General features: G+C 47.8%; 2 protein-coding genes across 3 annotated transcripts; one reads left to right on the top strand and one right to left on the bottom strand.

Annotated features, from left to right (window-relative positions):
- The first annotated feature begins 434 nt into the window (after window positions 1-434).
- On the top strand, window positions 435-3,455 carry LOC140387880 (small lysine-rich protein 1). Of its 2 annotated transcripts, XM_072471154.1 has the most exons (3): window positions 435-737; window positions 2,711-2,775; window positions 3,165-3,455. In XM_072471154.1, exons 2-3 carry the CDS (start codon window positions 2,773-2,775, stop codon window positions 3,420-3,422), a joined length of 261 nt encoding a protein of 86 aa, XP_072327255.1. In that variant the 5' UTR covers window positions 435-737; window positions 2,711-2,772; the 3' UTR covers window positions 3,423-3,455. The 2 variants fall into 2 exon arrangements, with proteins under 2 accessions (XP_072327255.1, XP_072327254.1); XM_072471153.1 differs by lacking the exons at window positions 435-737; window positions 2,711-2,775 and adding an exon at window positions 2,944-3,054.
- A 4,592-nt stretch (window positions 3,456-8,047) lies between these two features.
- LOC140387879 (carboxypeptidase A1-like) lies at window positions 8,048-24,770 on the bottom strand. Its single transcript, XM_072471152.1, has 11 exons — window positions 24,690-24,770; window positions 22,339-22,420; window positions 17,947-18,081; window positions 16,819-16,917; window positions 16,148-16,249; window positions 15,255-15,356; window positions 14,354-14,464; window positions 13,003-13,093; window positions 12,274-12,473; window positions 10,331-10,415; window positions 8,048-8,451 (listed from the first exon to the last, which is right to left on the bottom strand). The coding sequence occupies exons 1-11, from the start codon at window positions 24,752-24,754 to the stop codon at window positions 8,267-8,269; spliced, it is 1,257 nt and encodes a 418-aa protein (XP_072327253.1). The 5' UTR covers window positions 24,755-24,770; the 3' UTR covers window positions 8,048-8,266.
- Between the last annotated feature and the right edge of the window lie 723 nt (window positions 24,771-25,493).

Raw genomic sequence — 25,493 nt, 5'->3', positions numbered from 1 at the left:
AACATCAGGTTAAAGTCCAACAGGTTTGTTTTGAATCACTAGCTTTCGGAGCACAGCTCCTTCCTCAGGTGAATGAAGTAGCTGCGCTCCGAAAGCTAGTGATTCGAAACAAACTTGTTGGACTTTAACCTGGTGTTGTAAGACTTCTTACTGTGCTCCCCCCAGCCCAACGCCGGCATCTCCACATCATTCCTATCGACAGGAACAGGGTAAGAGGAGGTAATTGGATTGGGTGGAGTATGAACAGCAGAAAACAGTTGCTCTTTTTCTGTGCTGTGAGCTTGAGTCCAATTCTGTCTATATTGCTCAGCACCCTGAATCGGGGGGGGGGAGGAATGACTTCAGCCAATTGCCAGGCAGAATGTGTGAATGTGGCTCCTTTTTGAAAGTGTTTCCAAGGGGACGGGCTGTCAACAATTCATTTTGACCCGCGTCCACGGGGGAGGGTTTGTCATCCCGGCTCTAATGCAGACTCCAGGCAGCTCAGTAAATTCCCCAGACAGGGACAACCTGCTAGCTCCTTGCAAACATCCCGGCTCCCGGAGCAAACACAACCAGAAGATACAGAGAAGTTTCTGAGAACGAGACAAAAGTGTTTGCAAACTTTGGAGAAAGAAGTTCTTCCTCAATCTTGTTTATCCTGATCCCTCCTGTGACCTGAACTACTTCTGCTGCAGGTCGGACACAGTTCGGTGGAAGTGGGGACAGATCCACCGCCGCCCCGTGGGGCACATCCAGTAAGTGTTCCTCCCCTGGTCAATCCCCAATGATCAAGGCTGTAAATGTTGCTGGTTATAGGCAGGTCAGTGAGCAAGGCTGTAAATGTTGCTGGTTATAGGCAGGTCAGTGAGCAAGGCTGTAAATGTTGCTGGTTATAGGCAGGTCAGTGAGCAAGGCTGTAAATGTTGCTGGTTATAGGCAGGTCAGTGAGCAAGGCTGTAAATGTTGCTGGTTATAGGCAGGTCAGTGAGCAAGGCTGTAAATGTTGCTGGTTATAGGCAGGTCAGTGAGCAAGGCTGTAAATGTTGCTGGTTATAGGCAGGTCAGTGAGCAAGGCTGTAAATGTTGCTGGTTATAGGCAGGTCAGTGAGCAAGGCAGTAAATGTTGCTGGTTATAGGCAGGTCAGTGAGCAAGGCTGTCATTTGATGTTCCTGATGATGTGAGTGAGATGTTTCCATTTTCCAGCGGGACTTTATGGGGGCAGAAATAGAAGATAGTAACTCTTCGAAATCAGGGAATTCAGGAGGGAACTCTTTACCCAGAGAGTGCTGGGAATGTGGAACTCCACACACCAATAGTCCCAGTCCCTTGGAAGGAAAGCCACAGAAAGAAGTTGGGAAGAATAGACAGATATGTTGTTGGGGTTGAGATTGGGAGGCTTGGGGGAAGCATTAACATGGATTTTTAAAATTCATTCATGAGGTGTGTGTCACTGGCTTGGACAGCATTTATTGCCCATCACTAATTGCCCTTGAGAAGGTGGTGGTAAAGTGCCTTCTTGAACCTCTGCCGTCCACGTGGGGCTGAGTAGCACCCAGAGTGCTATTTAAAAGTACTGTCTCCCCCCCCCCCCCCCCCCCCCCCCACACACACACCCCTCGTAGCCTCAGCCGAGGACCCGGGTTCAATCCCGACCCTGGGTCCCTGTCCATGTGGAGTTTGTATGTTCTCCCTCTGTCTACATGGGTCTCACCCCCACAACCCGAAAGATGTGCAGGGTAGGTAGATGGCCACGCTAAATTGCCCCTTCATTGGAAAAAAAAAGAATTGGGTACTCTAAATTTAAAAAATAAATAAATAAAGAGGGCAGCACAGTGGCACAGTGGGTTAGCTCTGCTACCTCACGGCGCCAAGGTCTCAGGTTCGATCCCGGCTTTGGGTCACTGTCCATGTGGAGTTTGCACATTCTCCCTGTGTTTGCGTGGGTTTCGCCCCACAACCTAAAGATGTGCAGGGTAGGTGGATAATTGCCCCTTAATTGGAAAAAATGAATTGGGTACTCTAAATTCATAATAAATTAAATAAATAAATAAAATAAAAGGAAGTTTCATGGTTTAGACCCAGTTATAGTGAAGGGACGGTGATATAGTCGCAAGTCAGGATGGTGAGTGACTTGGAGGGTAACGTGCAGATGGTATTCGGAAGAATCTGTTCCCCTTGTCCTTGTGGGTGGTAAAGGTTGGGGTTGTGGAATGTGCTCTCTAAAGGATCCTTGGTGATTGCTACAGTGCACCGTGTAGATGGTGCACATGTTGCCACTGTGTCCTGATGGTGGAGGGAGTGAATGGGGAAGGTGCCCCTTCAAACCAATTGCTTTGTCCTGGGTGGTGTTGAATCTTGGGTGTTGGTGGAGCTGCCCTCATCCAGGCAAATGGAGAGTATTCCATCACAATTTTAAATCTGAGGTTGTGGGAGATCAGCTGTAGACCAGTGAGGTCAGCGTGAAGGGCAAACATGAATTGTTATGTGGAATAAGGTTTGAGGATTAGCCTTTTGAATGAGCTGAAACGTATGGTGGGTGGGGATGTGATTACCATCCTGGAGACCACTGAAGTAATAGAGTCCAAAGTTGATAGGGGTGTTTCAGCAGTAGGTGGGCTGAGGTATAGAGGTGGTGACTGGCAAAATACTGTTGTGATAATGCCACTGATGCATTTATTGGATTTTGGCTGTGTCAATGGTTACTGTCCAATTGCTCTTTTCCTCTAGGAAATGGTTGCCTTTGAACATCTTTAGGAAGGTTCACCCCCTACGATCCAGTCACTTTCACAATGGTACAGTATTGATTCACCTTCTGTTTTAAGGGAGTTTACATATTGAAAGGGGAAGGCTTTGCTCAGCAGTTCCCTTTCTATCATATCACTAAGTTCTGTGCCTCTGCTGGGATGAAAAGGGGGGAGCTGGGGGGGGGTCTGTGACACTGATTAATTGAGAACCTCCTCCCCCATCTCTTCCACTTTCCAAGCAGCACAAAGCCACAGACTCCCATGGCATCGCACACTGCCCAAGCCTCAGTTGTGCAACAGGGTAGGAGGTTGGCAGAGTGCCCTCAGGTACCAGTTGTTTTGGTGGCGGGGGTGTTGGGACATTTGCCATGAGGCACCTTCCGCGGTGAGTGGCCATTTGTTTGGACCAAAGCTAAGCTTGTCTGCTTCTATTGCAGCCCGCTAAAAGCGGAAAGGCGAAGGGAAAGGCCAAAGGTGGCGGCGGCAAGAAGGGTGCGGGCGGCAAGAAGGGTGCGGGCGGCAAGAAGAAGAAGAAGGGCAAGAAGGAGAAAGGTTCCAAATCCGAAACTGAATTGGACATTATGAGCCCGGCAGCCATGTTCAACCTGTACTACATCTCGCACAATGTCGCCGACAGCTTAGCCTTTCGAGGCTTTCACTGGCCAGGCGGTCCAAAGAAGAAAGGGCGGAAGTGAATTGGTTAAAGAAATAAAGAAAGGAAAAAAAGACGTATACAGAGAAATAAATACTTAATATTTTAACACATCGCGACCGGGAGCAAAGATTTTCCCCTAGGTCTAGGCTGAATCTTGAGGGTTCATTTCACTCGGTAACGTACCATCAGGATGGGTGCCATCTGACATTTTGGCACTGGGTGGATAAGGGTGTAAAAAAGAAAAATGGATTGTATTTTATCAGTAAACCAATGGGAGCAATGTCTATCAGGGATGTGCTATACTGTAGCTGTAGTGTTAACCAGCTCACATCAAAATAGGACGCAGACTGTCCAGATAGCTGAAAAATAGCAGTGTCTTACTCCAGGCAACTACAGTAAATAATAATAATAATAATCTTTATTAGTGTCACAAGTAGGCTTACATTAACACTGCAATGAAGTTACTGTGAAAAGCCCCTAGCCGCCACATTCCAGTGCCTGTTCAGGTACACAGATGGAGAATTCAGAATGTCCAATTCACCTAACAAGCATGTTTTTCAGGATTTGTGGGAGGAAACTCACGCAGACACGGGGAGAACGTGCAGACTCCGCACAGACACTGACCCAAGCGGGAATTGAACCTGGTACCCTGACGCTGTGAAGCAACAGTACTACCCACTGTGCTACCGTGCAACCCATAAAATAACCAGGTGGATATAAAGGATCCAAGGCACTAGTCAAAAAACAAAGAAATTCTCTTGATGTCCTGGCCAACATTCCTCCCTCAGCACACAGCACCAAGAAAGATTAGCAGTCATTTATCTAATTTGTTCTTGATGTTTAGATTGTTTGCCAAATTTCCCTATGAAACAACAGTGACTACACTTCACTAGTCATTCAAAGCTTGTGGGGCAGTGTGATAGTCCTGAGAATGTCCTCCCACAAATCCTGAAAAGGTTCTTCACAAGTATGGCTTCCATTTACTTTTCATTTATTCTATTTAAAATGGTTGATGCGATGCAAGGTACGGTGTTAGAAGCTGAGGGGGGAAATCTGGAACTTACTCTCCCAACAGTCAAAAGATAATTTTCAAACCTTGATATCAGTAGATTTTTGTTCCGAAGGGGAGCATCAGTAATGGATCAATGGCAGGTCAGTGGAGTTGAGATACAGATCAGTTATGGTCTAATCGTATTGCAGAAAAGACTCAAGGGGCGGAATGGCCTCCTTTCCTCTTCCTATGGCGTTATACGGCCCTCATACCAAATGTGATGTACCGTATTTATACATGATGTTAACTGCTCAGTGCCTTTGACTGGGAGCAAGTCATCAAGTGCTCCTTTCAGCAGAATGTCAGTCACTTAGAGAGAAACAAAGAGGAAAGTAACCAGGAAGCAATGAAAATCAACTCACAAGGTATGGTAATTTCAGTAAAGGAAGCCTAACACTGTAATTAGGGCGTTCTCAGTCCCAAGCCCAGTGGTGGTCATTAGATATTCTTGGATCAAGTTGAAGATCCTGTGTTTCCGTAACATAATCTCTGATTCAGGAAATATTTTATTCTCCCTGCCTGCCCCCATAGTCAGCTTTTAATTTAATTCTGTCTTTCTTCCGTCATAGAGTTTTTACAGCATGGAAAGAGGCCCTATGGCCCATTGTGTCCATGCTGGCCATCGAGCACCTATCTGCTCTAATCCCATTTCCCAGCACTTGGTCCGTAGCCTTGTGTGCAATGGCACTTCAAGTGCTTGTCTAAATACCTCTTAAATGTTGTGAAGGTTCCCCCCTCTATCCACTTTCAGTCAGTGAGTTCCAGATTCCAACACCCTCTGGGTGGAAATATTTTCCTCGCATCCCCTCTAAATCTCCTGATTCTTGCCTTAAATCGATGCCTCCTGGTTATTAACCTCTCCGCCACAAGAGGAAAGGTTTCTTCCTATCTATGCCCCTCATAATTTCATACCTCAATCAGGTCCCTTCTTAGCCTTCTCTGCTCTAAGGAAAACAATCTCAGCCTAACTAGCCTCTCTTCATAACGAAAACGCTCCAGCCCAGGCAACATCTTGGTGAATCTCCTCTGCAACCTCTCCAGTGCAATCACTTCCTTTCTGTAGTGTGGTGACCAGAAGTGCACACAGTATTTCAGCTGGGGCCTAACCAGCGTTTTATAGTCATGACATTGACTCCCTCCTATGGACCCTTCCACTGGCACCACTGATGATTCAACACCTCATGCAAGCTTTGCTCAGACATTGAACATCCATGGGCTATATTACTATGGTCTCATCACAGCTGTGCCCAAACCTTCCCTCCCCTAAAGACTGTGCATATAAATTACCTAGAGTGGGGGTGGTGATCACTGAATAGTTTTCAGAGCCAAGAATTCTGACCTGTCTTCCCAAGTCCATCTGCATCTAACTCCAACCCAACAGAGACCTCAGCACAGACCAGAGGCTGAAATTAACACCTTGTTCCCATCTGTATGGCTCATTGTTTTAACAATTCTTTCATGGGATATGGGCTTCGCTGGCTAGTCCAGCATTTATTGCCCATCCAAAATTGCAGTTGAGAATATAGTGGTGAGCTGCCTTCTTGAATCGCTATAGTCAATGTACTGTAAGTACACCCACAGTGCTGCTAGGGAGGGAGTTCCAGGACTTTGACCCAACAACAGTGAAGGCACGGTGATATAGGGCGTGATTCTCCCAAACGGGTACAAAAGCGCTTGCGGTGCTGAGAAACATATGGCTATTAACCCCGACTCGTGTTGTATTAGGGGCCTGAACGGGGAATGCGAGGCCAGGGCTGCACATAGCCCCTTTCTGTACAATGGGGGAGCTCTGCTCGCCAGAACTCCCCAGTGTAGCGAGAGATTTAGGCTTCCCGAACTCCAAAGCCCCCGAAGCAATCCCCGACCTCCTCCCTTTCCCCCCCCTTCCCAGCCCGAACACACTCGGGAGAGTCCCCAGCCCATTTACCCACATGTAAAAAATGCCAGCTTGGTATCTTGGCAGTGCCAGGTGGCACCAGCAGTGCTAGGGCACCACCCTGCCCAAAGAGCATGCAGCTGGGGACCTGCAATCCCTGGGAGACCTCCACACATGCCATTTCTGCGGACCAGTGCTGAATGGATCTCACCCGAGGTCCCCAAGGTGAAGAGGATGAATCCCAAAGCCTCAGGTACCTCTGGAATCTGCACATTTGAGTGAGGCTCACTGTCTCACTCTTATATGTAGATTTGCTAAAATGTGATCCTGCCCACAATGGGCAGGATTTACATCACAACATCTCACAAGATCACGTTGGATCTCACGAGGCGTTGCTCGCGAGGCCTCCTGTTTGCCTCTGTGTTAAGACAAGGCTTTGTCCAGCTGTTTAGCTGAATGTAAAAGATCCTATGGCATTGTTTGAAGCACAGGGCAGCTCCCCCAAAGTCCTGACCAACATTCCTCCCTCAAACAATACCCAGGGGAACACATTAACTGCCTTTTACCTCATGATAGCAGTAGGGCTTTGCTGTATTCAAATGCACACGTCATAAGAAAGAAATGACTTGCATTTATAGAGCGCCTTTCAAAATCTCAGAATATCTAAAGCATTTCACAGCCAATTAAGTACTTTGGAAATGTAATAACTGGTCTAATGTAGGAAAACACAGTAGCCAAGTTACAAATATCAAAGAACAAATAATCTGTTTGGATGATGTTGGTTGAGAGATAAATATTGACCAGGTCGCCAGGAAAATTCAAATACTCTTCTCTGGATAAATCTACTGGATCTTATACATCCACCTGAGAGGGTGGGCAGGCCTTGGTTTTATCCTAATGATGGCACCTCAGACAGTCTGGGACTCCTTCAGTACTGCACTGAAATATCGGTCTGCTCTATGCCCAGATGGCTGGACTGCAGCTTGCTCAGTTCTTCATTGGCCGTGTTTTTGCCTTGGGGTTGTCTGAGAGTGTGAGAGGTGCTACTAAAATGCAAGTTAATTATTGTTTCAACATTTGGAGGGGGTTATCCGTGATCTGGGGAGAGGCTTTAACAATTGGTTTACTGGTGATAGGGTTTACTATTAGAACATAGTGCAGAAGGAGGCCATTCGGCCCATTGAGTCCACACCGACCTACATTAAGCCCTCACTTCCACCCTATCCCCCCAACCCAATAACCCCTCCTAACCTATTTGGATGCTAAGGGCAACTTAGCATGGCTAATCCACCTAACCTGCACATCTTTGGACTGTGGGAGGAAACCCACGCAGACACGGGGAGAACGTGCAGGTTCCGCACAGACAGTGACCCAGCGGGGAATCGAACCTGGGACCCTGGCGCTGTGAAGCCACAGTGCTATCCACTTGTGCTACCATGCTGCCCACAGGGCAGGCGGGGAGCATTCACGAGTGATGTGGGGAGGGTTTGGTAACAATCATTAGTGGTGGGAACGGTTCATTCGTGTAGCAGGATATTCATTGAGGGTGATATCTTATGATCCTCACAGTTTCTCTTTTCAAAAAAAACTTCCTTACACAACTGCAGCTAATAACACGAGGTAAATGCAGCACCAGGTTCATCAGCCACTCAGGACCGTTTTACTTTTACTTGTCTCTGTTTCCAGTAAGAAACCCTTCAGCTCAGTCTAAAAAGATTGAATTTCGGATATCAGCCAACATTGTCCCTTTCTGATCTTTATTTTTGTTTGAGGAAGGGGTGCAGAGTGGGGCAGTGGGTGTTGCTCATTCATTTACATGACACCACATTGATAGAAATACAAGTAAAATAGAAGCAGCTCAGTGGGATTTGTTGCGTTACATCAGACATAATGAATGATCATCAAAGGACAAGTTTAGCATGACCAGGGCTCTGTATAGCCCCAGTTGGTATTTGATTCATGAGCGATTGCTAACGTGCTCCATGATTGTCTTCATTGCCAGCCAAGTCTCCTGAGCAGTGGGGAGAATCAGCCTGGTTGGTAGCATGAACCCATAGCGACCGGTGTCGCGGAGTTCAAAGGCAAAGGAGTACTTGATGCCCTGGTCGTATGTCCAGTCAATGCTGCCTCCACTGGCCTGGTCTAAAATGGAAAAGGAGAGCGTAAGACAAACAATTCAACCGCAAGAGTGTTTTGTCATCGTAGCCTATGCATTTCCTCACTCGAAAGAAAGATTTTCATTTACATGGCACCTTTCACAACCTCAGGACATCCCAAAGCATTTTACAGCCAATTAAGTGATTTATTTTTTTTTAAATTCCCGGCCGGGGGGGGTGGGGGGGGGGGCTTTAGGAGGTGGCAGCGGCCAGGGATCGAGAGATTTGGAGGTCATTTCATTGAGGATGGTTACTCGAGATTGGAGGAGGTTGAGTTGCCGGGGGAATGGGTTCCAGTACTTGCAGGTGCAGGATTTTGTTCGAAGGCAGGTCCTGGGCTTCCCTCACCTCCCACTAAAGGGGCTACAGGATAAGGTGATGTCAAAAACACGGGTTGGGGAGGTGAGGGTCTCAGAAATATATAAGGAACTGATGGGAGTGGGAAGGGATTCCAACTGGGGAGGTGAAGAGGAAGTGGGAGGAAGAGTTGGGAGGGGGGTTGGAAGTCGGGTTATGGGACGAGGCCCTGAGGAGAGTGAATGTGTCCTCGTCGTGTGCCAGGCTTAGCCTGATCCAGTTCAAGGTGGTCCACAGGGCTCATGACTGTAGCCCGGATGAGCAGGTTTTTGCAGAGGTGTTAGGACAGCTGTGGGGGCGGTCCTGCAAATCATGTACATATGTTTTGGGCATGTCCGAGGCTGAGGGGATTTTGGCAGGGATTTGAGGATGTCGTGTCAGAGGTCCTGGAAGGGAGGGTGACTCCGAGTCCAGAGGTGGCAATATTTGGAGTGTCGGAAGATCCGGGCAGGGGGGGGGGGGGGGCGGGTAGAGAGGGCGATGATTTGGCCTTTGCCTCCCTGGTGGCCCGTAGACGGATTTTGCTGGGATGGAGGGACTCGGAGCCTCCAAAGTCGGGAGTTTGGGTCAGCGACATGGCAGGGTTTCTTAGGCTAGAGAAAATCAAGTTTGCTTTAAGGGGTTCACTACAGGGGTTCGCTCGGAGGTGGCAGCCATTCATCGACTTCTTTAAGAAAAATTGACTGTCAGCGGGAGGTGGGGGGGGGGGGGGGGGAGGCATAGAAGTGACATATAAGGGTAGGAATTCTAATGAAGGGGAGAACCGTGAGATGGAGTAGTTACATGGACCATGATAGTTAGGGTTTATGCTTGGGGGAGATGGGTGGCTTGGGGGAGATGGGTATGTTATTGTGGGTTTTTTGTGTTTGTTGGATCTCTTTGTTTAAAATGTTAAAATTATAAATGCCTTAATAAAACATTTTCTAAAAAAACAAAATGTCATATTTAACGTGGCCAATCCTGCTATCCTGTACATCTTTGGGTTGTGGGGGTGAGACCCACGCAGACACGGGGAGAATATGCAAACTCCACATGGACAATGACCCGGGGCAGGGATCGAACCCAGGATTTCAGCGCCATGAGGCAGCGGTGTTAACCACTGTGCCACCTCAATGAAGTAATTTCCGAAGTGTAGTCACTTTTGCAATGCAGTAAATGTATAGCTAATTAGTCCACAATCAGCTCCCACATATAGTAATTATCAATGTTGGTTGAGGGATAAATATTGGATCAGGACAGCAGGGAGAATCCCCCCCCAGGCTTCTTGAACATAGAGCCATGAAATCTTTTCATGTACACCCCGAGAGGGCATAATTTTCCAACACTGCAACATTCCTTCAGTACTGCACTGGAGTGTCAGCCTGGACTGCTCAGTACCCTGGGACTTAAACCCATGACCTTCTGACTGAGGAGAAAGAGTGCTGCAGTTTCAGCCAAGGATGACTCAGAAAGAAAGAAAGCTTTGACCCAGTCTGTGTGACTGTTACTCGCACAGTTACTGTACTTACAGATTGCTTCACAGATAGACCCGATCTTAAACCGTGTTCCATACAGTGTGGTCAAAGAGCTGACAGCAGTTTTAGCGAGCGCCTCCTGCAGGGAGAAAACAGAATCAGCACACTTCACCGATCATGTTACTTACTTCCCGTGGTCCGGTCTACAGCACCAATCAAAGAAAATAAGAGCAGAATTAGAAAAGGTCATGGATCTACCCAACCATTAATCTCTTCCCATGATTTGCCCCTTGTGTATTGGGAAGTATTTTTTATTATTAATTGTTCACAGGATGTGAGGGTCATGGGCAAGGCCAGCATTTATTGTCCACCCTTATTACAACTGAGCCTTACATTTCAGAATGTAATTAAGAGTTAACCACGTTGCTGTGGGCCTGAAGTCACATTTGGCCAATTGATTTCTTTTCCTTGAAGGGTGTTAGTGCGGCAGGTGAGTTTTTATAACAATCTGGTAGTTTTATGGCCACCATTACTGATACTAGCTTTTATTTTGTTCCAGATGTAACCAGTTCTGATATTAGTCCAATAACATAACCACCGTGCTACCCAAATTCCTCCATGGCCCACATAAAGCCCACTGTATCATGGGATTCACCTAGCCGTTGTGGGTGGGTTATGTATAAATAGTCCCTGTTGCTAAAGTGTAAGGAAGGAATGTGAAATGAGAAAATAAAGAATTGAATTCATTTAGCACCTTTGATGATCGCAGAACACCCCCAAAGCACTTCACAAACTCTGAAGTACATTTTGAAGTACATTTTGAATAGCAGTCACTGTTAAGTTGTAAAACCTCTCTTCACTCTCCTTTAAAATGCCCCAGAGGATATTGCACATCCACCTGAGAGAGAAGGCAGGATCTCAACATCCCGGGTGAAGGCCAGCATCTCCAACAGTGCAGCTATCAGTCCAGATAGGACCTGAACCCACTGCCTTCTAACTCAGAGAGAGGAGAGCTACCAACTGAGCCATTGCTGATGCTTGGATTAGAGGGCCCAAGAAAAAGATCCTTCACAACACTTCAATAATCTGACAGCTAAACAGAGTCTTTCCCTGCACTTAAGAGGATGCATTCAAACTCGACGAAACATGTAGATAAAAGCAAAAAGCTAGAAATCTGAAATCATGGGGGTGATTTAATGGGAAAAAAAGAGTCCTGTTTTGAGCTGAGCCATTTGTAAATGCCGCCCTGAACTCTCAACCGCCCTTGGACTCCCCACCGCAGGCCTCCAAAATCGCCCCTCCCAATGCCTCTACTTACTTATTAGGGGGTCCTGGAGCCCTCACCCTACCTCATTAGGACCCTGATCCCTGACTCGGGCACCTTGGCACTGCCAGCCTAGCATCTGGAATCCTGGCAGTGTCCCACCAGCCTGACAGTGCTGCCCATAGTACCATGGCAGTGCTAAGGTACTGCCAGGGTACCACCCTGCCCAGAGCCTGACCACCTGGGGCATCCGATAGGCTGGGAGACACCCCCGAGTCCATTACGTCTGATACACGTTTGTGTGGACCAGTGCTAAACGATACCATGTTGAGGTCTCCCAGTTCCATTTTTGGTCAGTGTCGAGTGGTCTCAAAGGGGATTGCCCCAGAGACATTCAACTCGGCGGCGGTGACTCTGGACTGGGGAGAAAAATATCGGGCTAGGTCCCCATTCCTGATTGTTCATCAGTGATTCCTCCCTACGGGCCAGGGAGCAGGACACCACTGGGCCTGCTGGGGATGTTGAATAGACTGAGGAATTAATGGAGAAGAACTCAGTTTCGGTGAAAGTGTCCCCTCACCCCATTGAGAAGCCCAGCCTGTCCAGGAAATATTCACAGGAGATGGAGGAGGAGATGGGGGGTCTGGGATGGGGGGGGGGGGGGGGGCGCGGCGGCGGAAATAAAGCTGTAAACAAAATCGACAATAAAGAATGTAAAGAAGGTTTGACCTACCAGTTCCTGGTAATCAGCAGGGGGTACACACTTGTAACCAAAAGGGAACATGAGGAGCTGAGAGTAACTGTGAATGGTGACGAAGCTCTTGATGTTTCTGTGACTCTGCACAAAGTTCACAATGGCTGCGACCTCAGGTTCAGAGTTGGGGTATGGCCCGTGGTATGTCTCCATGCACGGATTGTTACTGGTTCCAGGACCTGTCACATGGGCAGCAGCTGTCATTAATCTTTACACAACCTCCTGAGATCCTCTCTATTGCTCTCAGCCCATCGTCCTCCTCTGCTGCTAATTCCCAGGCACTGGCCACCATCTTGTCCAAAATGGCAGTGACCAGCTGTTCAACCACAGTGGCATCGTAACCAAGTTTGATCCTGTGCATCCCTGAAGTCTGCACTCTCTTACTTCCTGCCGTGGTCCTGACTTGACATTTTGGAACCCTCTTGTCTTCAGTTAACCCAATCTTAGTCTCTGTATTCCTGGGAAGAGGAAGCTTCAGCCAGCATTCTGACACCTGGTGGCTTAGCCATTGAAAACCACAACTCCTTCAGCCTACCTTTCCTACAACCACTGTGTGAAGATGTCAGGTAGGGTAAGACTAGACACAGCAGCGATGCCTACAGTGGTCAAATAGCTCTCTGGCACTCATTACCTGATGACCTTAGGCCCAGCCTTGAGGGTAATTATTCTTATGAAGCTAAAGGAAGAAGAAAATAAAATCTCACACACCTCCAAACCCAGCATCAAAGTTCCTGTTGGCATCGACCCCAACACATTTCTTTCCAGGGATCAAGGACCTAGTCTTCCGCCACATTCGGTTCTAGAAAAAGATCATGTGATCAGAACACCAGCTTTACACCAGATTCGACTACTCCGATACATTCTTGATGGTCCCCACAGTCTATGCTCTGTAACCTTGAGGTCATCCAAAACTCTTCTGCCCATGTAATAACTCGCTGTGGTTAGCACTACTGCCTCACAGCACCAGAGACCCGGGTTCGATGCCGACCTTGGGTAACAGTGTGGAGTTTGCACATTCTCTCCGTGTCTGCGTGGGTTTCCTCCAGGTGCTCTGGTTTCCTCCCACAGTCCAAAGATGTGCAGGTTAGGTGAATTGACCATGATAAATTGCCCCTTAGTGTCCAAAGGTTAGGTGCGGTTACAGGGATAAGATGAGGATTGGGTCTGTGTAGGATCTTTGAATGGTTGGTGCAGACTCGATGAGCCGAATGGCCTCCTTCTGCACTGTAGGGATTCTATGATTCTATGAACTTGCAAAAAGTCCCGTTCCCCTCTCACCCCGTGCTCACTGACTTGCGTTGGCTCCTGGTCAAAGCAGCATCTTAATTTTCGAAATCTCATACATGTTTTTAAATCCTTCCAGGACCCTTTCTCTGTAATCTCCTCCAGCCCTACAACCCCACTGAGATATCTGCGCTCCTCTAATTCTGGCCTCTTGAGCATCCCTGACGGTAATCGCTTCCACCATGGATGGCCACACCTTCACCTCTCTACACATAAAGCTCTGGAATATCCTCCCGAAATAGCTCCAGCTCTCTTCCTTTAAGACCCTTGACCAAACTTTTGGCTATGTGACATAATATCTCCCTCAGTATCAATATCAATGTTGTTTTATGGTGCTCCCTGTGAAGCGCTTTGGGACATTAAAACAGAAGCTGTTGTTAGTGTTCTCATTTGCACAGAGCACAAGGATTTGCAACATCGTCATGGGGGTCAGGCGAAAAGGAAGGAACTTGCATTTATATGGCACCTTTCATGATCTCAGGACGTTCCAAGTGTTTTGCAACCAATGAAGTACTTTCTTAAAATGTGGCTATGATGTAAGGGAAATGCACAGCAAGCTCCCACAAACAGTACTGTGATGAGTGACCAAACCACAGGCATTTGCTGAACTGCCAGTTTGTGTACATCATATAACATATTGCTCAGTCATAAGCAGGCTGTCTCCTTTACATCGGGGATCAAAGGAAGGGGTTTGTGGTGAATATTGACAGAGCCTAATCCAAGTTTGGAGGTGTCGGATTTGCTCAATCAAGCTGGAAACCCCTGGGGTACTGACCTTGGTGTGGGTGTAAACATAACCATCTGGGTTCACCAGAATCTCCATGTAGATATCCATCTTCCTCAGCAGTGCGGTGATGAAGGGATCCCGGCCATAGTCACTGCTGATCTGGAGGAAAGAGTTTTTGATGTAACAAATTGTTTTTGATCCCTGCTCTTTTTCTCAGTGTTGCTCAGGACTGGGTTCATGTTTGGCAGATGTGAGCAGCCTTGCATCGTTCAGGGATCAAACCCGGTGAGTTCAAGTTGGTACATCTCAGTAAGATGTACCAAGGAACCCACACAGCCATCCAGCACAGTGCTCAGGAACCATGTTTGCCTCCTGACAGCAGAGGAAACAAAGAGAAATAAAAGCAAGTGAGAGAAGAGAAAAATAAAGTGAGAGAAACCAGGAGAGAGAGGTAGACTGAAGGAGATAAAGAGTAGAGAGGGAGACGGAGAATGAGATAGAACAGGTTACAGATAGCGAGGTAGTGAGCGAGACAGCGAGCAAGATGGAAGAGAGAGCCAGAACAAACCACAAATAAAGAGGTAGAGTGAGTGAGACAGAGTAAAATGAAGAGAAAGAAAATAAAAGGGGGGGGGGGGGGAAACAGATAAAGAGAGACAGTGAATGAGACAGAATAAGAAACAGATAAACCCAGGGGGTGGAATCAGCTACCCTGCCACCATGGTCTGTCAATTGCTGAGGCTGACTCTACTGCCTCCCTGCTACCACCCTTCCCCAGGGTCCTGAGGCCAACCGTGCCTCCCCATCCACCTCATCACCCCTCCCACCTCCAAGTACTGAGTCAGCTAACCAAGCACAGAGCAGGAATGGACCCCAGACCTGGCTCAGTTTGATCGAGGATTGGCTGTTAACCATGTCTAACACCTCCACTGAGTGTGTGTTGCTTTACCTTCATCGCCATCCAGATCGCGCTGGCGGGGGAGACCCACTCACGGGCATGGATCCCGCTGTCAATCCAGATCGCGGGGCGTCCAGTTCCACCGGTGCTGAACTGTCAAAGGGAATGGGATATGGTTACGAGGAGGAACTCTGCCCTGAACAAAAAGGGGGGTGGGGCAGATTTCCCTCCTTGGAATTTGGGAGGCTTAAAGCTTCATCTGGGGAAAGCAGAGAGGAAACTGAGAGCATAACTCCAACACAATCTGCCTGATTTTCCATCAAATGGACCAAATACCAGGGGGCCAGGCTCGGAGACTGGCTCGGGTCAAATTTTCCCACCGTACCCAAGCAATAGTTTCTACCACAAAAACAAATGAGGAAAGTTAGTCCTCATAGAAACACATCCTTCAATCATAGTGCATTTACCAGCAGATTCCCAGTGTGCTACATATAATATTGGTGAAGGATTAACAAAAGATGGTTTAACTGGACGAGGTGGTAAAATATCCAGGAATTTGTCCAGAGTTGGCAACCCTACAGCCCGTGTCTGATCCACTCAAATTATTTTGTCTGTGTTGGTGTTGAGTTAAATCCCACCAACGGGAGAAGATTCTTCTTCTTTCTGTGAGGACTGAACAAGCTTGTTTTGGGCCTTGGGGACTCTACTGGTTAAGCCAGGACCTGGAACAGAGGCCCAGGTTTGGGCCTGGGATGACAACCAAGCCAGTGATGGCTCCACGTAGCAGCTGGGCCCAAGCCCCCTTGCAGGGTTAGAACTGCCCAATGACCCCCCACATTGGGGGAAAGATTCAACTTTCAACCTCTCATTTCTGACTGGCTGTAAAGAACCCAGTGGTAAGAGGCCTATAAATAATGTGTCCTTCATTACAATCCTTTCCATACCTTTAACACATAGAGTGGGCGGCCTTCAAACGATGTCCCAATCTGTTGCTTCTCTACCAGTCCTGGAAACTCAACAGCAAGACTGTCCATCCAACTGTAGATCTGGGGCAAAGGTTAAAGATAAATAAAAACATTGCAGACGAACATTTCTGTGAAGAGGGACAGGAGAGGAACGGGTGCACGAAAGGAAGTTGGTGATTGAAAATGCTCCAGCAATGGTTATATACACTAACCACTCGAGCTAGCCCTGGTCATACTCACTAACCAATCCAACTAATAATTGACAATTCAGATCTGTCATAACTGCTAAGGTAAGTGGTTGGAGATGTGTAATGAGATTAAGGTTAGATGAGATGTCTCCACTCTGTGGAGGAGAGTGAGTGAAAGGTCTGTGGCGGGAGGGAGTCTGAGGGGCCACTGTTCTTTCCTTCACCTTGTCCCTGTCCCACCCTCGCTAATGCTTTCATCAACCGTATCTGCAAGGCCTTCACAAAGTAACCAAGAGCTGGTTGATGCCAGGTTTATGTCCACCTGAATGTGTGACCCCCCCCCCCACCCCATCCCCCCACCCCATCCCCATCCCCACCCCCACACACAAGCTCCCAACCTTATGTCACAGTGTTGTCAGAACAAGTGGAGAAACCTTCCCAGTAAAGCCCCCGAGTGCATACCTCGTCGAGAGTGTGGTAGTTGCCATAGTTGAAGGAGGAGGTGGTACGTTCCATCATGGTCACTTGCTCCAGTTTGGCTTTCTCATCATCAACTAGCACCTAAAGGTAAGACGTGGCTTTGTAAAGAACTTATCACTCTCTCGGCTCATCCCAAAGTGCTTCACATAGATATTTGTCAGCTGTTGTCACTTTTGTAATGCAGGGAAATACAACAGGCTGTTTGTGCACAGCAAGATCCCAGAACCAGCAAATAGGTAAATGACCAGTTAATTTGTTTTAGTGATGTTGGGTGGGAAGACTGGTATCGCTAATAGTCGTTTTTGTTTCCATTTATTTCTCCCTCCACCTCCCCCTCAGCAGGTTACCTAATGCTGCAGACATCACAAACCAACTGTTCTGGTCTAATTTTGTTTTTATCTGGCACTTCCTACATCCTCTCAGGCACATCTACACACGTACATACCCCATATACCCCAAACTAATACCCCCAATCATATATACTCACACACACCCCCAAGCACATCATACACACACACCCCTCCACTGATGTAATCAAGTATCCTAGATACCTCCAAACACACAGCCCTACTCCCATATACATACACATGCATTCCATCCACACACAAATATGCCACCACTATGGATCCCTCTCATACACATCCAAATAAACACAAATCTGCCCACATTTGTAAAAATGTTATTCCATTCTCAGCGTTACAAACCAATGCGCAGAGTGGACAGGACGCACACCTACATACCTCCAACTGTCCATCCATTCACGTATGCATACCACAACAAGCACACACAACCCCATGCACTCCCCAGTTTGTATACCTTCAAACACATGGTCACACTCACATATGGGTCGTACGCATATCTTACACTCTACACTCACACACAAGTGCAGACAGTCACACACACACTACCAACACATTCATAGGTCCTCACACACAGCCCATATATACAGCCACTTGCACAGACTCCTACACGTCCCATTCATGTACATGCCCAGCAAGGACTCCCAGAATAAAATTAAGAATGGGAAACCAGGCCAAATATCTCCCTCTCGGGTCCAGGAAAGCGGGCCCAATTGTCGCTCCTCCAACTGGATTAGTTTGGTGTCTTTACCTGCAGGTCTTCGATCATCACTGAATACTGAATACCATTGTGCTCCAGAAACACTTTGAAAGACTGAAGACTGTTCTCTGGGACATGGACATCTATAATGAGGTCAGACTTGACGGGACGGCGCCATATATCAAGCTGGAGAAAGAGGGAGAGGAAAATTATGGTTATGTTTAACATATAGAATATAAGGCAGGCAATATGCAGAGGCTCCGGAGGAGGGACTGTACAGGGAAAGACAAAGGCTACATATGGAATTTGGCCTGCTGACCACGGGCAAGGCAGAAGCACAGTGGAGGAGGGCACAGGGAGTACAGTATGAGTATGGAGAGAAGGCGAGCCGGTTACTGGCCCAACAACTGAGGAAGAGGGGAGCGGCGAGGGAGATAGGTGGGGTGAGGGATGAGGAAGGTGAGATGGAACGGGGAGCGGAGAGGGTGAACGGGGTGTTTAAGGCATTCTACGAGAGGCTGTATAAGGCTCAGCCCCTGGAAGGGAAGGAGGGAATGATGCATTTCCTAGATCGGCTGGAATTCCCGAAGGTGGAGGAGCAGGAGAGGGCGGGACTGGGAGCACGGATTGAGGTGGAGGAGGTGGTAAAGGGGATTGGGAGCATGCAGGCGGGGAAGGCCCCGGGACCGGATGGGTTCCCGGTGGAATTTTATAGGAAATACATGGACCTACTGGCCCCGCTTTTGACGAGAACCTTTAATGAGGCCAGGGAAAGGGGGAAGTTGCCCCCGACTATGTCGGAGGCGACGATATCATTACTCTTAAAGAAGGAAAAAGACCCGCTGCAGTGCGGGTCTTACAGGCTTATTTCCCTCCTGAACGTGGATGCTAAGCTCCTGGCCAAGGTGATGGCGACAAGGATAGAGGATTGTGTCCCGGGGGTGGTCCACGAGGATCAAACTAGGTTCGTTAAGGGGAGACAGCTGAACACGAATATACGGAGGCTGCTAGGGGTGATGATGATGCCCCCGCCGGAGGGGGAGGCGGAGATAGTGGTGGCGATGGACGCTGAGAAAGCATTTGACAGATTGGAGTGGGACTACTTATGGGAAGTTTGAGGAGATTTGGTTTTGAAGAGGGGTTTATTGGATGGGTACAGCTGCTATATAGGGCTCCGGTGGCAAGTGTGATCACGAACAGGCAGAGGTCCGACTACTTCCGTCTTTATAGAGGGACAAGACAGGGGTGTCCCCTGTCCCCGTTACTGTTTGCATTGGCAATTGAGCCGCTGGCCATAGCACTGAGGGGCTCTAGGAAGTGGAGGGGAGTACTCAGGGGAGGAGAAGAACACCGGGTATCATTATATGCAGATGATCTATTGCTGTATGTTGCCGACCCAGTGGAGGGGATGCCTGAGATAATGCGGACACTCAGGAAGTTTGGGGAATTTTCGGGGTACAAATTAAATATGGGGAAGAGTGAGTTGTTCGTGGTGCATCCGGGGGAGCAGAGCAGGGGAATAGATGATTTACCGCTGAGGAGGGTAATAAGAGATTTCCGGTACTTAGGGATCCAGATAGCCAGGAGCTGGGGAACCCTACATAGGCTTAATTTAACACGATTGGTGGAACAGATGGAGAAGGATTTTAAGAGATGGGACATGGTGTCCCTGTCACTGGTGGGTAGGGTGCAGGCGGTCAAAGTGGTAGTCCTCCCGAGATTTCTTTTTGTGTTCCAGTGCCTCCCGGTGATGGTTACGAGGGCTTTGTTCAAAAAAATTAAGAAGAGTGTTATGAGCTTTGTGTGGGCTGGGAAGACCCCGAGAGTGAGGAGGGGGTTTTTGCAGCGTAGCAGGGATAGGGGGGGACTGGCACTGCCGAGCTTAAGTGATTATTATTGGGCCGCCAATATCTCAATGGTGTGTAAGTGGATGGGAGAAGGGGAGGGAGCGGTGTGGAAGAGACTGGAAATGGCGTCCTGTAAAGGAACCAGCCTACAAGCGTTGGCGACGGCGCCGTTGCCGTTCTCCCCGAAGAAATACACCACAAGTCCAGTGGTGGTGGCAACTCTGAAAATTTGGGGGCAGTGGAGACGGCATCAGGGAATGGCGGGAGCCTCGGTGCGGTCCCCGATAAGGAATAATCATAGGTTTGTCCCGGGGAGAATAGATGGGGGATTTAGAACATGGCAGAGAGCAGGGATTGTGCAACTGAGGGATCTGTTCCTAGACGGGACGTTTGCGAGTCTGGGAGCGCTGACAGAAAAATACGGGTTGCCCCAGGGGAATGCATTTCGGTATATGCAATTGAGGGCTTTTGCGAGGCAACAGGTGAAGGAATTTCCGTAGCTCCCGCCTCAGGAGATTCAGGATAGAGTGATTTCGGGGACATGGGTGGGGGATGGTAGGGTGTCAGGTATATACAGGGAAATGAGAGACGAGGGGGAGATCATGGTGGATGAGCTGAAGGGAAAATGGGAAGAAGAGCTGGGGGAAGAGATTGAAGAGGGGCTGTGGGCAGATGCCCTACGCAGGGTAAACTCTTCGTCCTCATGTGCCAGGCTTAGCCTGATACAATTCAAGGTCTTGCACAGGGCGCACATGACCGGAGCAAGGCTCAGTAAATTTTTCGGGGTAGAGGATAGGTGTGGGAGATGCGCGAGAAGCCCAGCGAACCACGTCCACATGTTTTGGTCATGCTCGGCACTGCATGGGTTCTGGGTGGGGGTGGCAAATGTGCTTTCGAAGGTGGTGGGGGTCGGGGTCGAGCCAAGCTGGGGGTTGGCTATATTCGGGGTTGCAGAAGAGCCGGGAGTGCAGGAGGCGAGAGAGGCTGATGTTTTGGCCTTTGCGTCCCTAGTAGCCCGGCGAAGGATATTGTTAATGTGGAAGGAAGCTAAACCCCCGGGCGTGGAGACCTGGATAAATGACATGGCAGGGTTTATAAAACTGGAACGGATAAAGTTCGCACTAAGAGGTTCGGCTCAAGGGTTCACCAGGCGGTGGCAACCGTTCATTGACTATCTCGCAGAACGATAAAGGAACTGGGAAAGTAGCAGCAGCAACCGGGGCGGGGGGCTCGGGCTCGGGTGGGTCCTCAGGGGTGTTTTTGTATGGATATTTTTACTTGGATATGTATATTGGCTTGTTTGACTTTATTATTTGGGAGAGTTAATATTTTGTTATGGCAGTTGCCATTTAGTTTATATATTATTTATTTATTTGTTAAAAAACGGTCATTATTATTTATATTGTTTTATTGTTGTAAAAAGGGGGGGAAATTTTGTACTGTTTTGTTTGGTCGAAAAAAATTTGAATAAAATATATATTTTTTAAAAAACATATAGAATATATTCTGCACTACATTATATAATATAGGCTGCATTTCCAGGTAAAAACCTGCCGACTAGTGTACAGCATAATACAACATCTGGTGTTCTCATTAGAAGCAGGATTTTCCCCCAAAACCAGATGTTCCCGCACAATGTCGCTGGTCACTGTGTGTAATATGTTGGCTCGCTGTCAATGGTAACCTGCTGAATTTACTGCGGGAGTCGTCACACTGCAAGTTGTCTGAACCCAGCTTTATTTTACTTCAGGTGACAGGAAATATAACAGGAAGGAAAATCAATGAGTTACTGATCAAACCCATCACACACCTTGGCGGGATTTTCCATCTCCTCCCCCGCACGGCATGTTTTGCGACAGCGGAGGCGCCTCAACGGTGAGATATTCCGGCCCAGCTGCTATCAACGGGTTTGCCCATTGTTCCCATCCTCCGCCCCCGGGGAACCCGCAGCGAGGGCGGGGGTGGCCTTCGGCAGGACTGGAAGATCCCACCCGCGGGAACAGCTGGAAAAGGAGTTTTCACATCCTTCCATGGTCCTGGCCGCCCTACCCGTGTAATCCCCTCCAACCCCATTGCTCCACCAATGATGGCCTTCAAATTGCCTTGGCCCTAAGCTGGAATTCCCTTCCTACGCCTCTCTCTCCTCCTCCTTTAAGACACTCCTTTAAAACCTTCCTCTCTGACCAAGCCAGTGGTCAGTTGACCTGATATCTCCTTGTTTGGCTTGGTGCTGTACTTTATTTGATAATGCACCCGTGAAGGATATTTCATCACGGTAAAGGCACTACAGACTAAATTTAAAAAAAGGGGAGAAAGTCATTTGTTGGCCCAGAGCCTGAACTTTACAACCGGTTAGATCTGCTCTGTGCTCCTGGCAGTCTGTTAGTAGCTACAAAACCTCATTGCTGTTGAGCCCAGTGTAAGTGGCAGTCTTAAAGGGACAGGACAATTTAACACGGCAACATTACAATGATGATGCAGACTTTGGTCCATCTTTGAGCAATGCCATGGGCTCTCCACTGATAGACGGTTTCCCATGTGTTTGGAGCTCCCTCTAAGCCTATGGTGAGAGATGTAATTTTACACTATGACTCACCTGGAGATGCTCCTGATCCTCCAAGGACATCACTAGGACCATCTGTTCTTCATCTCTTGGCGTAATCCGGAAGACCTGATCCCTGTAAGAAGACAAGTATTAGTACTGGTGTTATATTTTGGGGTTTTTGGTTAATTATTAAGAGAGAAAAAAACTTGCATATTTATAGCATCCTTTCCTGGCCTTGGGATGTCCCACAGCAAGGTACTTTATGGTGTAGTCACTGTTGAAATGTAGCAAAATGATGTCAATTTGCACAGCAAAGTTCCACAAACAGCAATGAGGTAAATGACCAGATACTCTGTTGCAATAATGTTGGCTGAGGGATAAAGCACCTATCTATTTTCATCCCATTTTCCAGACTTGGTCTGTAGCTTATGGTGTCTCAAAGTCAGACGTGAGGTCTAACCGACATTACCAGTTCATGGGAAGAGATATGAAGCGGAAAGGGTGTAGAGGCCGATAATCAGGATGCCAAAGACCAGAGGCCATTAAATAAGTGACATTGTATCAGACAATCGGTGCATTTGCAGGGGAAGGTTTAGATCATTTCCATCCATATTACGAAGATACCTACGAACATACGAATTAGGAGCAGGAGTAGCCATTCGGCCCCTCGAGACTGTTCCGCCATTCAGTAATATCATAGCTGATCTGATTGTAACATCGACCCCACATTACTGCCTACGCACGATAACATTTCACCCCTTGTTAATCGAGAATCTATTCCTGCCTTAAAAAGATTCAAAGACTCTGCTTCTACTGTCTTTTTTTTTAAATTTGGAATTCCCAATTCATTTTTGTCAATTAAGGGGCAATTTAGCGTGGCCAATCCACCTACCCTGCACATCTTTGGGCTGTGGGGGCGAAACCCACGCAAACACGGGGAGAATGGGCAAACTCCACACGGACAGTGACCCAGAGCCGGGATCGAACTTGGGACCTCGGTGCCGTGAGGCCGGAGTGCTACTCACTGCGCCACCGTGCTGCCCTCTTCAACTGTCCTTTGAGGAAGAGGGTTCTCTGGCTGAAATTCAGAACTGTTAATAGATGAAGCTGCTAAAATTCAGAACTGTTGCTAGATGAAGCTCCTATCCCTGCAAATATTTCGGGGACCCCCATGGAAGCAGCCAGCAGCACTCCCAGCAGTCTTTGTTTGCTCAAGTCGATCTCTTCCTTCTGACCTTCCAACACTTGAAAATGAAAATCGCTTATTGTCACAAGTAGGCTTCAAATGAAGTTACTGTGAAAAGCCCCTAGTTGCCACATTCCGGCACCTGTTCGGGGAGGCTGTTACGGGAATCAAACCGTGCTGCTGGCCTGCCTTGGTCTGCTTTCAAAGCCAGTGATTTAGCCCTGTGCTAAACAACCCCTGATTCCCCCAACTTGATAGACTCAGATACAGAATGGGCAAATGATCACTATACAGCTCTCTCTACTCAGCCCCAGTCACCTCCCTCAGAACCATCCAGAACCACTCACACCAACTCCAAGTTGACAATTCTCCCCTTTCCATGCCCAGTTTCCTTGACTACCAATTCAGGGCTAATTATGGACTGTTTTGTCTTATTGATCTTCACCCACGAGGAGTTGGAGTAAAGAACTTCTCAATGTTATTTTGTAGACAACCCCTAGAGAAGAGCCACAGAAGCCACCTTCAGCCCATCAGTTTGGACAATGTTTGAAGCCAAAGTTGTAAGGTCAATATACTAATCACTACATCACTCATTCCCCCATCTTTAGTCTTTTTTAGGTTCCAAGTTAAGGTTCCATTTGCTAAGGATTAGTGATTTCAGTCACTAAGGGTGCTGCTCCTTAAACCTCAGCAATTAGATCACAGCTAACATGCTGGTGTTGAACAGAACACTTGATTGCTCTCACTACGTTTATCCCTGGAACCGATGGTGCAGCTACTTTGGCACCAACCTGGAGTTTGTTAGCACATCACAGGCTTCTGATTAACATTTAAGAGAGCAACTTTCCCATTTACACTCCAAGGTTCTGAGATGCCTGGATCATTGGAATACCTCAATTTGATGTCCATGTGGGAATCTCGGCAGATAGTGTTGGCCGCCTATTTTGGCAAGGGAGGCATCACAACCAAACCTCTTTGCACGCTGACACATCTTTTAGAAGGAGGTTCCCTGGATGAGCAACCTCTTCCCCAGCCCAACTTCAAGCTCAGGGCCCCAGGGAGTCTCACCCCCTCCACTTTGTATCAGCAAACTCGACAAATGGCAAGGGTTGAATCTGGGAGCTTTCTAATTCAACACCAAGAGGTAAGGGCTGAATATCCATGTGCGTGATTGGGAAAATAACATTGAGGAACTCGGTCACAAGCAGCAACTCACCCCTCGAACCCTCTCTGAGCATTAATGGCCACCAGCAGAGCCACGAAAACCAAAGGTGTTCTCATGGTGAATGAAGCCTTGTGGAAAGATAGTGTGCCGGGTCATATATAAAGGGTGAGAGGTGCCAAGGCAGTGACTTGGGCCAAAGATTAATGACCAACATTAATCTGTATAAAGGTGGAATAATTCCCACGCGGATTGAAACTGTTTTATATCAAAACCTTGTTTGTTTTTCCAGTAAACTCTGGCTGCTTGTGAATAAAAATATGTATCTCTTCATAACTCAACAATGAGAAAACAAATTCAAGAATGGGAATGCATGGCACTGGTGACTTCCAATTCAACCAAATCATTCAATGCTATTTATCCTTGTGATCTTTTATAAAACTTACTTGTGGGGTTGACGGTGGCAGAAATTGCACAGGCTGTTTTGTAAGTTGGTATGTTACTGACACCTTCACATCAGGGAGGACACAGTTTCAAAGCTTCTTCCATATTGAGCTATCTAATCTAATCTCATCTGGAGCAGTTGTTGGGGAGTGGAGGAAGAAAGATTCTCAGTATCTGCTCCACCTCGATGAGATCACCCCACAAACTCCTGTACTTTATGATGGACAAATCAAGTTTCTGCTGTCCTTGTAATGTAACCCCTTTACAGCCCCGATATCATTCGGGTGAATTGCACTGCACTCCCTCCAATGCCAATCCACCCTTCCCGATGTGCGGTGCCCAAAACTGAATGCAGTTACTCCAGTCGGTGGCTCTGTACAACTGATGCATCCCTTTCTCACTCTTGCATTCCAA

The sequence above is a fragment of the Scyliorhinus torazame genome, chromosome 13 (assembly GCF_047496885.1).
Source record: "Scyliorhinus torazame isolate Kashiwa2021f chromosome 13, sScyTor2.1, whole genome shotgun sequence".
Taxonomy (NCBI): domain Eukaryota; kingdom Metazoa; phylum Chordata; class Chondrichthyes; order Carcharhiniformes; family Scyliorhinidae; genus Scyliorhinus; species Scyliorhinus torazame.
Note: the sequence above shows the minus strand (reverse complement) of the source record. Positions and strands in the feature narration are given on the sequence as shown.

Bases quoted from the DNA above. Each gene is read 5' to 3' on its own strand.
- LOC140387880 (XM_072471153.1), top strand. From the start codon at position 2,989: ATGGCATCGCACACTGCCCAAGCCTCAGTTGTGCAACAGGGTAGGAGG. The intron at 3,055-3,164 runs GTACCAGTTGTT...CTTCTATTGCAG, and splicing joins GGTTGGCAGAGTGCCCTCAG to CCCGCTAAAAGCGGAAAGGC.
- LOC140387879 (XM_072471152.1), bottom strand. From the start codon at position 24,754: ATGAGAACACCTTTGGTTTTCGTGGCTCTGCTGGTGGCCATTAATGCT. The intron at 18,082-22,338 runs GTGAGTCATAGT...CTCTTTCTCCAG, and splicing joins AGGATCAGGAGCATCTCCAG to CTTGATATATGGCGCCGTCC. The intron at 16,918-17,946 runs GTAAAGACACCA...TCTTACCTTTAG, and splicing joins TGATGATCGAAGACCTGCAG to GTGCTAGTTGATGATGAGAA.